Source organism: Haemaphysalis longicornis, unplaced genomic scaffold (assembly GCF_048455015.1).
Source record: "Haemaphysalis longicornis isolate Haplotype H1 unplaced genomic scaffold, Haemaphysalis longicornis Haplotype H1 scaffold_2, whole genome shotgun sequence".
In the NCBI taxonomy this organism is placed as follows: domain Eukaryota; kingdom Metazoa; phylum Arthropoda; class Arachnida; order Ixodida; family Ixodidae; genus Haemaphysalis; species Haemaphysalis longicornis.
Genome location: NW_027526295.1, coordinates 247,290,120 through 247,302,673, shown reverse-complemented (window position 1 = coordinate 247,302,673; position 12,554 = coordinate 247,290,120). Strand labels below are relative to the sequence as shown.

The window sequence follows — 12,554 nt, the reverse complement described above, 5'->3', positions numbered from 1 at the left end:
TCATCGTAGCTCATCCGCAATCACACTATCCAGCCGCCGCAGTCACGCAGCATGACGCACTTAAACAGAGCCCCATGGTGTCACGCACCCAAACAGAAGCTTCGAAAGCCTTTCGGACAAAAGTTAAGAGGAGACTTGAACAGGAGGTCTATATACGCAGAACCTTTCAAAACTCCTGGAACTGCACTTGTCATACATGTCCCCTTTGTTTAGTGCAAAGAAAACTGCAGGTACATTTCAGGCACAATATATGTAGTTGACCGGAACTCCCCACGTCCACTTAGTTAGGAATGCTCATTTGGTTGTTTTTTAAAATAGTAAGCAAAAAAACGTGGTTGCCGTACAAAAAATGGCATGTTTAAAATGGTGCAGAAAGGCTCCAGCACGTGCGAGATGAAAGCAAGTACAAAAAGAACAGAACTCCCACTCGTGCTGTTCCAGGCAGAGCAAGATACAAGATAAAGAAAAGAATGCAAGCTTTCCCAGGACAAGGCGCGTGAGCACTGCAAGGGCGAGAAAATTGAGTTGCACTGAACAAAACTTCTGTTCAATTCACCAAGAGTGACAGCGCCAGGGAGGGGAAGAGAGTGAGGGGTGGTAGCAGAGAGCCGAGGATGGCACCACAGCCCGTATGGTGAATCACTGCTCTGCACTCCCGACAGCTTTCATGCTGAATGGAAGTGCTTTAATTTTTATACATAAACTTCTATGGAGCTTGGCCGGACCAAATCATAGAGCTCAGTTGAGGTTAGAATTAATGAGCACTCCCTGTATAACCCTCGCCATACTTCTTGGTGTCTCAAGCCTTCAGTAATCTGCATGCCCTTCCACGAAGTGCCTCAATGACCAATGCCCATCTTTGCAGGGGCCCGTGGCAGCCACTCCGTGCCCAGCAACAGTGCCCAACGTCCCGGCCTTGTGCCCCACAGGAGAGCAGTGCACGCAGGGTGTCCTGTGCCCACCCATGCTGGACTGCCCGCTGACCGGCCAATGCCCGGCCGGAGCAGTCGGGCCACTTCCACCTCCACCTGTGCCACCAGGAGCAGTCCCTCAACCAGGAGTTCCTCCTCAGCCCGCAGCCGGCGCACCCACCCCTTGCGTACCAAGCTCGCCACGAGCGGTACGCACTCACGCCATAGTGCATGCGCTCAGTCCCCTACCAGCAGCACCCAAAGAAGCCCTGTCAACATCGCTCCCCTCCCTCAGGGGCATACCGGCAGTTTTCAACGATAATGGTGAATGGTGAACAAAAAGCATTCATACCGACAACCAACTTAGACTAAACAGGATTTGAGGGAGAAAAAATGATTGCCACTGAGCTCCGACCACACACGTGGCTGGACAGTGAAGCTGTTGCAATGCTAACGGAAACAGTGTTACGAATAAATGGTAAATTTTCCCTGATCGGCATTACTAGAACACTGATTGGAGCGCAGTGCCGAATGAGTGCAAGAAACAAAACACAATTGTTTCTAATTCGTGATTTGGGCTTAATAAAACATAGAAAAAAAATGCTTTTATCATTGCAGACAAACATGAGGCTGTCCATTCACAGCAGTTTTGGAATGCTGCTGAAATGGCTTAGGACCAATAGCTTCAAGTCATTGGCACTAAAAGTGCGACTGATAGTTATTCATGATACAGGCTGGAATAAAACTTAGTTTGAGCTGATCAACACCATATAATTGTTTCAGAATAGCTCCGTTAAAATACAAGTTACAGCTTTTTTCTGTACACATACCCTTCAGTAGAAGTACATGCAAGGACAGCAAACAGGGATTCCTAATTGGTGAATTAAGACTTGCACTGTGAATTTTTCTGAAAGCTACTGAGCAATACCGAGAAAGTTGACTCTGTTGCAAAGTGATTGATTGATTGTAGGGTTTAACGTGCCGACGCAACGCAGGCGACGCGGCGCACCGTTGTGGAGGGCTCCGGATTAATTTTTGACAACCTGGGGATCTTCAGCGTGCGCCGAAATCTCGTACACACAGGCGTTTTTGCTTTCGCCTCCATCAGAAAAGTGGCCGCCCTGGCCGGGAATTGAACCCACATCCTCGTGCTCAGCAGCATAATGCCTTAGCCACTAAGCCACTGCGGCGGGTTTTTGAGACGTTAACAACAAAGTGCATTCTGCTGCTAGAACACAGCACAAAGAAATCTGGAGGAATGAGGCATTTTCATCTATAGAAAGCTTGACCATACCTTTTCCAGCCTTTGTTTTGTGTTTTGTTTCTTATAGCTTCAGTTTTCTTCTAGTTTGTTCTGGCTGTCAGTATGAATGCTCACCAATCGCCAAACTTTCTGCTTCAATTTGGAAGTGCCAAATTGCCCACTGAGGGAAAAAGCAGATGTGGACAATGTGTCCAGTAGTATGCACCAGTGCGATGTCCCTATTGGCTGCAATGCGTTGAGCACCCTTATTCATAGCAACAATTTCATCGTTGCTAAGGTGTTGGCAGAGCTGCGAGAGACGTGAATACGCAATACTAATTTTATACTGGAGGGAACTATCATACCAGCGTCTAGGCAGGCCGTGCTTCAGCAAGCTTTCTGTCATGTACTGGGAATTACATTCCACTTGTCGTTGGCATGGCTCGTGAACATGCTGAGAAGTTTCGCTATTCGTGCCCAAACTTTACCTAAAGGTTGCATTTTGTGGTATACTTTACTTAACACAGGAACAAGGGCGGCACTTATCTGCTTATTCAGAAAATAAAACAAATTTCGCCTAGGGAAAATGGCGGCCAATTTGGATGTTCATGCCGAACTTGGAATGGTGGAGCCCCCCGCCATATGCAGAATGCAAGGCGCGATGACGGTTCACAGTAGGAAGGAGCCAAATGAGGTGACAGAAGACCACAAAACCTGTTTCGTCGCTGGTTTATGGTGCTCACGAATAGTTACCATGCACAAAAGTTATATATGAACCACAATTTTACATCGTTCATTATTGCCAACACCAATAAACGCTTTGCTTTTTAATTTGCTTTTGGGTTGCCTGTCTGTCTGCTGTGCTAGGTTATTCAGCTTTCCAAGATCGAACTCGTGACCCCTTCCTTGTACTTTGTTCTTGTTCCACTTTTACTGTGTGAGTCTGTGCCTGTGCATGTGATGTGTCGTTATGAGATCTCTCACTGCAGACAAAAAGGCACCCCGTTAGTCTGCAGTGAATGATCTCATGACTGCACAGCACAAGCACAGATAGGCGCCCAAAATAATAAAGAAGATAACAAAGCAACAAACATGAACACAGCAAGCTTGACTTCATTAGGCTGGGCACAGCAGACACAATCCGAAAGCAGGTGAAAAAAAAAAAAATCCAATGTTTATTGGTCCTGGCAATGATGAACCATGGTGATTGGTATGAGCCGTTATGAAACTATTTGTGATCATTGTAAACTGGTGAGTTTTTTTTTTACTTTCCACAGCATCTGGCTCCGCGCGCCTCATTCTGCATATGGCTGGTGGCCGTTCACAGTCTAGCATGAACGTCAGAATTCGCCACCCTTTTACCATAGACAAAAATCGTTTTTATATACAGTGGAATCTCGGTCATACGAATCTGAAGGGTCGGCAAAAATATTCGTATCACCCGAAAATTCGTATCATCAGAAAACGAGAAAAAATGGAAATGTGCCGCGAATGCGGCAGTCAGCGGCAACATGGCGTCGGCTCTTGCCGTGAAGAGGTGCAGGTAGCTTCAGCGACCGCTTCGAAGCTTTGGTTAAAAAGCAGCTCAAGATGTAAACTAAATTGCTCATGCGGTAAAAAGGAGCTGACAGTGTTGGAGAAAACTGCACTAAAAAATATCATCCGCGCCAAATATCCGCCGCAGAGGTGGCCCAGCCAGCTGCTGCGCGCGCTTTCAAACTGCCGCCGTGAAGAGGGCGCCTCCCCATTGGCGCAAGTCGGCAGGCTCCTCCCATTGCCGCGCATCATTTTCCGAGCGAGGTAGAATTGATAGAATCAGGTAGAATCTGACACAGGGGCGAAATCGTCGACACGGGCGTCAAAAGAATGCGCGCTCATCGCCGACGCGACGCACGCACACGGACGCAAGCGTGAACCGCATGCAATTCGTGCGCGTCGGCGTTGCGCGTGCGTTTTTCACGCCTGCGTCGACGATTTCGCCCCCGCGTCAGATTCTACCTCGCTCGGAAAATGATGCGCGACGCGCGCGGCAGTGTTTTCACGGCGGCAGTTTGATAGCGCTCCGGACAGCCCGCTGGCCCTCCGGAGATGTTTAGGCTTACCACGGTGGCGGATATTTGATTGGCGCTTTTCCCTAACCGCGCGGACGATGCTTTGTAGTGTCGTTTTCGCCCACATTATCAGCCCCTTTACTGTACAAGCGACTTCATTTGTTTCTTAAGTGGCATCTTAAAGAGCGATCGAAGCGGTCGGTCGAGCTACCCGCACCACTTCGCGACCGGTGACGCCGCCATGTTGCCGCCGCGCGCAGCATGCGGGTGGTATTCGCGGCGGCGTCAGCGCGCCTGCGGCGTGTTTTCGTGAGCAGAAAACGCTCCATACGGTTCACGCTTCAACATAATCGACGCGCAAGTGGCGCAGGCAACACGGCAAGGCGACAACATGATAGGTAGAGCGCGGGGCATAGACGGAAGCGAGGAATGCGGAGAAGGCAAAATGGCGAGGGTATTCGCCGTCAGAAATGCGGGAACGCTTGTTTGCCGCGGTTTATTCAAGAAGCATAATACAAAAAAAAAAAAAAAGGAAGCTAGAGGCACCCCGAGCTGCAGCCAGCGGAAACGAAAGGTACAGAGAGAAGAGATTGCAGCGGGAGATAAAAGAAGGGAGGGAGGGAGGAAGAACAGGCGTCGAGAGGGCGAAACCTTTCGGCCGCACCAACACTCCCGCCTCCCGTCCACGCCGCAGTCGTCTGCTCGCGCGTTCGTATCACCCGCACCGGAGTGATAAACGCGTACGGATCATCCGAATTTTTTTACATTGCGCACAATGCATTTTGGCCGGGGAATTTCGAAAATTCGTATCACAACGAAATTCGTATCAACCGAATTCGTATCACCGAGATTCCACTGTATTTTCTGAATAAGCAGGCAAGTGCTGTCCTTGTTCTTGGTGTTACACAAAATAGACCACAAAATGTGACCTTTGCCTAAAGTTTGGACATGAACAGAGCAGTAGCTTGCTCAGAAAATAATTTTAAAGACTCCCATTTATCGATGTAACACCCTGTATACTAGCATAAAGCTCTATGGCGCCGGCCTGACGTTAGGCCTATCCTTACCAATGACGGCACCACTGTTGCTAAGGGGCCAGCCAAACTCCTGGCGGCGTAGAAAACATGAAAACAATTTAAAATTTAGAAAACTTCATGATGCACTAGCCACCCTTTTGACTGTGTTAAAAATTTTTGCATTGCTTCATGGGCATTGCATGGAGAGCAGATGTCGGATTCGTGCAAGTTTAATCGGTGCATCCCTCCTGTCAGAAGAATAATTATAGGCAATGTATGCGCCCTCGTTCTCAGCCCTCCTTCACACCGAACACAACAAATGTGGCAGAGAAGGGGGCTCCCAACAATGTCCCCCTGTCACAGAGGAAATTTCATTTAACCCCCTTTGGCGAGTTATGAAGTTATCAAGCTTTTAAGTAACAGCAGCATGGTGGTGACAAGAACAGAGAATAGATGCAAGTCGCTAGCGCAAGAGGATTAAAGGGGAAATGCCCTCAAAGACACAGCTGACATTATTAACCTTGAGCCGAAATTTTAAGCAACACGTAGCCATTTTAGCTGATAAAGCACCGACTACCACCCTGACAGATGAGGTGGTGACAATGGTGGAACGAGCAAACACACGTGCTTTTTAGGCAAAAGATTAGCAGCAGACTGATGGTTTGCGAAGGTGGGCCAACTCTTCCCTACAGGCTTACTCGCAAAGAGGCCATGACGTCAAATGTTGCGCTTTCTTTGCCATCTCGCGATGGGCAGCGAGTGCCGACAACTCCGGGCCATGCCCAAAGGCCTCTTTCCTGACCTCGCGCAGTGCAAGGCACCACCAGGGGCCCAAGCCTGCCCGCTGACCGCAAAATGCCCAGATGCGACGTCATGTTCACAAGGCAGCGTGTGCGCACCTTTAACCGTAAGTCACCAACTTCAAGAGAACATTTGGGGGAAAGGGTGGGGGGTGGCATTTTTTCAACCCTTTCTGAAGCCAAACTGATGGTTTCCAATTCTAAAACACGTGCAATTTTCATCACAAACTGTGTCCAAAAAAGCATTTGAAAACCTGTTGTAGACTTTGATGCTTTCTATTTTAACAGCAAAGCTGCTTAGCAAATCGTAACTTTTCCTGTCCGCAGTTAAAAATAACAAGAAAATGCCTAGCACTGGTGCGTGTGAGCGCGGACCTCGCGGCGAATGGCCGGCAGTTAACGAAACCAAGAAACTGAGCACCAGCGACATCACCCAAATGAAAGATAAAAATTAAAAGGCAAAAACCGTGAGCCCACTTACGAAAAGAAACAGTAGTGCAGGAGTGCATGTGCGTGAGAGAGAAGCCGCGTTCGCTCCACCAATGGAGACACTCCTGTGCTCCTGTTCTGTGGGGCCCCTCGTCAACAGCGCCGGCAACGATTTGGTTTGTTCAGCCAGTTCGGCTTTGTTCAGCCAGTTAGGCAGGCCCTCCTCAGGGCAGGATTGGCGTAAGTGGCATCATTTGGCAGATAGCTCAATGAAGAGAAGACCGGCGACCAGACTTTCAAGGGCCTTGCAAATTGGATTTCTCCCCTGTACACTCCACTGTGCCTTGTACGTGTCAGGCAGTCATTTGATATGTCCATTGTGTGTGTGTGAAATCGTGGCGAAAGGTTTGTGTGCAATGTTGCGACACCAAGGATATGCGGCTTCAAGAGCCCTAAGATTAAGATTTGTAGAGGCAGGTATTTGAAAATGCAACTGTTCGGCTAAACTGTACCTCAGACTGCTGAAACTATGATAAATTCGTTGGATGGGCTCAGAAAAATATCTAAGAAAAAAAGTTAGGTTCATAAACGTGTACTTGGTGTGCGAATACTTTTGGACGTAGATGCACATGAGGAAGCTTTCATGAAAGCCTGTAAACGTTTATTTACCGTGTTGTTTATCGCTCCAATAGCCACGGGCACCGCTATGGTAGAGCACACAACAGGAGCTATAATTGTGCACAAATGATTCCTCTCACATTCAGAGAGCCGATGAAAAAAAAAACCATTTGGGAAAAAAAAAAAAAGAGACCATTTGGGATAATGGAGATCGTTTCAAAGCTGATAGAGTTGTATGTGATGTTCGTGTAACTACATTCCAGCGTGAATAGTGCTCGTGCATGTTATAACTTTTCCCAGCAAAAATATTTTGCGCAACAAGCTCCACTTGAACTCGTTTGCTTTCACCTACTGTGGCAGATACGCAAACTACAAGTTGTGCAGGGATATATGTTTGAGATATTTGAGCATCATTTCAATAAAACTAGATGTGAGCCTCCGAATGGTGGCTGGTGTGTGTCCATCTGTTTATTGTTGTTTTGCTGTGTAGCGTAAACATTTACGTTTCTAACGTTTTCATCTTAAAGCTTTCTTCTTTGCTGGTATGACTACTTACAATGGAAGCATGCATGCTTCATGTATTTTCTGATGCATACACAGTTATACTTAGACCAGAGGCTATATTTGAGGAGGATCTAAAATAAGCAGTCCCGTTTCATTGGATACACGGCATATTTTCGCAGCGGTCTTACGCCAGGTAGCGTGCAGATACGCAAATGCACCTATGGATCAGTTCTTTTTATTTCTCGGGTACTATGTGCTTTGTGCACGTCGACGTCACAGGCAGCTGATTCGTGTACTGTCATCTGCTTTTATTGGAGAACGCTTTGCAAAATATTCCAGCTTGCATTCCCGCACAACTCGTCAGCGGAATATTTATATGAATATTGCAACTGTGAACGTAATAAAACGCGGTAATTGTTGTGTATTAATTTCCCGGTTGTTTAAATTGAGCCCCGCGGCGAACTACAGTATATGTTCATTTTGTTCTTCTGTGGCCTCCGCAATCGGCTACCGGCAGCGCGCCGTTGCTCTGGCCGTCCCAATCGCCCGGAGAGAGCGTAAGTTAAAAAGGGGGCGTGGCCGCGTTGTTCGACGCACCGCAACACACGTAGCCTATGGTCGCTTTCCCTGGCGCGGGCGGCGCAGAGGACGAAAACTCGCCCTTCGCAGCTTGTGTGCGACGTTTAATCTAAAAAAGTTACCGCACACTAATGCAGGAGAAAGGTAGTAGTAGTTACTAGTGCCATTAGGGTAGTTACTGGTGCCTTTGAATTTTCGACATAGACTATGCCCAGGGCAAAGCATAAGTGAATTCGTTGCACAGCAGTATTGTTTTTTGTAGTCACGCATGGTTCCAAAACAACACGTTTTTCGGTCTTATTTCTGAAAATCTCGTACATGTTGTCGCTACGCATATTCCGTGCGTTCTGAACAAAAACCAAATTATGGGAATTAAACCGACCGGCGTCCAACCATTAGTAAACACAAAAATACCCCTATGTCGTTTCCTTTTTTTTTTCTTAACGTGCGGTCTTTGACAGATAAAGTAGATGACATGGCAACATTACTTGAAACGTTTGGAACAACTTTTACCGTGATACTATTAACAGAGACGTGGTATACTTCAGCATCAGTGTATACTGTCCAAATGGCTATCGGTATTTCTTCCACAATGGGCAGGGTAAACGTGCTGGTGCCGTTTATTGGCATGCATGCTTGCATGTACAAACGTACAAAGAGACTTCCAGTCTACCAGAAATGGACGTGGTCTAAGGTAATGTTATAGCAATCTTTACCCGAGTTACGGTTGGTAGTTCTCCACTTGATGCGTTTATTCACTAATATCCCGAACAACTTACTTACAGCCGATGTTGTGCATACAGATATTAGTGATTACCTTAACTGCTCACCGAAAAAAATAATGCTCTTAATATGTCATACCAACAAATTAGAATATTACCCGAGCAAATCTAGAAATTCAGAAACAGTCTTTCGAAAAAATACACATGTAGAGTTCATAGCGGTCGGTGTAAAATGCATCACGGAAAACCATCACTTTTTCACTCACGGCAAATAATTTGGTAGTGAGATTGCAGTAGGTACTTGAAACCCCGAAGCATATTAAAATAAAATAAAATAAAATAAAAAAACGATTAATTCGTACCCGTGGAAGCCTAACAGATTATATTTGATTATCACAGTCGCCTGCCTATAAACAATACAGGAGAGCTTATCGGTATTATGCTGTTTTCGCGCACGTGCACTCGCACACATGCATCGCGCACGCACGCGCGCATGCACGCACGCGTGCGCGCGCACGCACACACACACACACACACACACACACACACACACACACACACACACACACACACACACACACACACACACACACACACACACACACACACACACACACACACACACACACACACACACACACACACACACACACACACACACACACACACACACACACACACACACACACACACACACACACACACACACACACACACACACACACACACACACACACACACACACACACACACACACACACACACACACACACACACACACACACACACACACACACACACACACACACACACACACACACAACGGAGACAAAAAAGCATGGAAAAAAGCACACAACAAAAAAAGCATATTTTCGCGCTGCAATATCCCGCGAAAATGCTGTAACACCGAGAAAAGAATTTGGCACACTGGCAGTTACTCTGCCCGAGATGACAGAACCCTGGTCTATGGCATTCGCTTTTAAGCAAATGACCACTAAAGCTGCGTGCAAAGGCAATCATGGGTATTAAACAACATATGTTAAACAACTTTGTACTTGTAGGATCGAGTCAAAATACATAGACCACATACTGATAGTTTTGTGGCATGAAGACGTGACAACGAAGGCTGATTTACAACTCAAAGCGCAGGCAGCGTCGGCCAGACGAGCTTCGCTTCAACCTTAGGCTAAGGCTGCCACCTCGCGGCGGGAATAGGAGTTAACAAAATTACACCGCTCCGCCTGGCTCCGCGACGAATGGGACGGCCGGAGCAACGGCGCACCGCCGGCAGCCGATCTCGGAGGCCACGGTTCTTCAGAAAAAATTCTGCCGCCGCTACCAGGTGGCGCCACATGTTTACTTGTAACTGCAGTGCATGAGGCCCATAGTGAAAAAACAGAAAAGATTGGCCAAAAACAAAACAAAAAAAAAAATCAAAAAACAAAATAACATGCGCTCTCGGGGATTCGAACTTGCGACTTGCAAAACAGCATACCTAGCGCTCCAGACCACTTGGCAAAGAGCAAGCGCTGCCGGTGTTCGAAATATGAAATATATAATGTATAGCCAGTTTACATTTATATTTAGTTTTAGCATTTCAATCAGGTTAGACGACTATTTCTTGTATAGCGCTCGTGCAGTAAGCATCCCTGAGTTTTTCACAATCTCATGTCTACAGACTGCATTTCTTAGATGGATAACGTTCGCAGATGTGTGGTCGTGCTGCTGACCACTGAGCTTGTTCACCCTGCGCAAAAAAGTGCTTCCTGCACCCTGGTTTTACGCTGTACGGTAAAAGTTTTGGTTGATTTTATTTCCTTAGTACCTATATTAACATCGATGACTCTCCTTCCTCCTTCAATTTGCCTTAGATTTTTCTACTAGCATACTGGTCAGTGAAGCATGGCATGCGTGCTTGTGTGAGGCTACTTGGATTTAGAGCTTGATACAGTCTACAAACTAACAAACTAAAAGCACATTCCTCCAGGCGGAAATAGTGTCATGGCTTAGTTTCAACTGAGCGAACAAACTGCGATAACCCGCTGGCGGCCGGCCGACTAAACGCTGAGCCGACTGATTTTGTTGGAGGGTGGCGAGCCAGGCAGTAGCGCAGCCAAGCCAAGCCATTTTTTTGTGACGTCATGCAAAACATCATAGAAATCAGCAAGAAGGATGCAGAGAGGAGGACGACACTTTTTAATTGATTTTTCTACTGAGTAAAGTCGCGTAAACACAGTGAGTGATCGAAACATGGCCTAGAAGCTCCAGACTACAATTTGTGCTAGTAATCCCGCAATGTTTACAAATCACTTCAGTGTCCCTTTGTCTGCTGATAACCTGTGCTTCCATTTGTGTAAGAGGCCCCCTTCAGTCTCTGACTCTGGGACCTCCTCCTGCAACCTTGCACTGCAAACATTCTTGCCTAAGACAAAATGAAAATCAACAAATTCAATTCAATTCAATGCAGAGTTTACTGTCCTCACTACACACTCATCAAGTCACTTTTGTAATGCACCTTCCATTTTCTGGTTACGGCTGTTGGTGCAACACCTATATTTTGGCAAACTTTTGATTTATATAATGTTGTTCTTCTAACCGCCTCATTACATGTTCCAATTGGATAAGCCTCACAAGTCAAAAATAGAGCAGCAGCTTATAAACTAAGACGGTAAAGTTTTTCTCGAAGGTGGCAAGATACCTTAACAAACCACAACCACCTGTTAATGCACATCAGGTTGTTCCACTCGCACAACCGGGCTTCGGACCGAACAACCAACAGCCAATCCCACCGGCCAACAACCAACAACCGCCCATCCAACCGGCCAACAACCAACAACCGGCCGCCCAACCGGTTGACAACCAAGGCAACCCATCATCGTTGGCGCGCCGTGGCAAGGAACGGGCGGCAGAAGGCGAGCGCTGCCACAAGGGGGAGCGGTGTGCCAACGGGCAGCCCTGCAGCACCAAGCAGGGGGGCCTCTGTGGCGGCCACAGCGACCGCAAGTGCGCCAAGGACCGGGAGTGCCCCCAGGGCACCCGGTGCCAGTTTCCCTGCCCTCCCAAGAAGCGTCGGCAGCGTGCCGTCTCTCGGCAAGCCATGAACGCCACCCTCCACAAGTCAGGTGAGCCCCTGCTGTCCTCTCACAGACCGCCCTTCTTGAGGTCCCTCCCTGCTCGAGCCCCTGCGATGGCCCTCTTGCCATTTGTCCAGCGGGAGCACAGAAAGTGCAGGTTTGGACAGCACCTGGTAGCTGTAGGCAGGCGATTCAAAGGAGCACAATGTCCAGAAGTCGCCTTGTTACTGCTTCCACCTAAGCGTGCTAACCGTTGAGTGAGTGTGAGGAGGACAATGTTGTTGGGCTCTGAAAATTTCACACCATTCCGCTTTCCAAGCACGGCTTTCTGACACACCTTGAGCTTCCAATACTCTGCCCCTTGCCGTCTGCTTGCTAAGTGGCCTCAGTGGGGCAGGCGATGCTGAATTACTTTTCCCATAAGCCAACAATGGGCAGGCAGGTTAGAGCAGCACACCTGCGCAGCAGTAAGGCCACCCCTGGAATGCTACATGGTCGGTTGTGGTAGACACCCAGGTAGACTGCTTCTCAACGGATTTTTGCTCAACGGATGTTTGATGCGGAACTTGTTAATAATATTTTTAAACAACACATTGTAAGCGAACTG

General features: G+C 47.5%; 2 protein-coding genes across 4 annotated transcripts in view; one reads left to right on the top strand and one right to left on the bottom strand.

The window, feature by feature from the left end:
- Positions 1-12,554, bottom strand: part of Ssp3 (SCAPER domain-containing protein short spindle 3) — a 186,089-nt gene that overhangs the window by 111,318 nt on the left and 62,217 nt on the right. The window lies entirely within an intron of this gene.
- The window catches only part of LOC144170330 (uncharacterized), a 46,997-nt gene that overhangs the window by 30,875 nt on the left and 3,568 nt on the right, over positions 1-12,554 (top strand). For 2 of the 3 annotated variants that reach the window (XM_077700067.1, XM_077700068.1), the window contains exons 2-4: positions 866-1,120; positions 6,033-6,128; positions 11,608-12,350. In XM_077700067.1, coding sequence (XP_077556193.1) covers positions 866-1,120; positions 6,033-6,128; positions 11,608-12,204 — 948 coding nt within the window. In that variant the 3' untranslated portion in view covers positions 12,205-12,350. Of the gene's footprint in view, positions 1-865; positions 1,121-6,032; positions 6,129-11,607; positions 12,351-12,554 lie in introns of those variants that run through there. The other variant, XM_077700069.1, reaches the window with a different exon arrangement.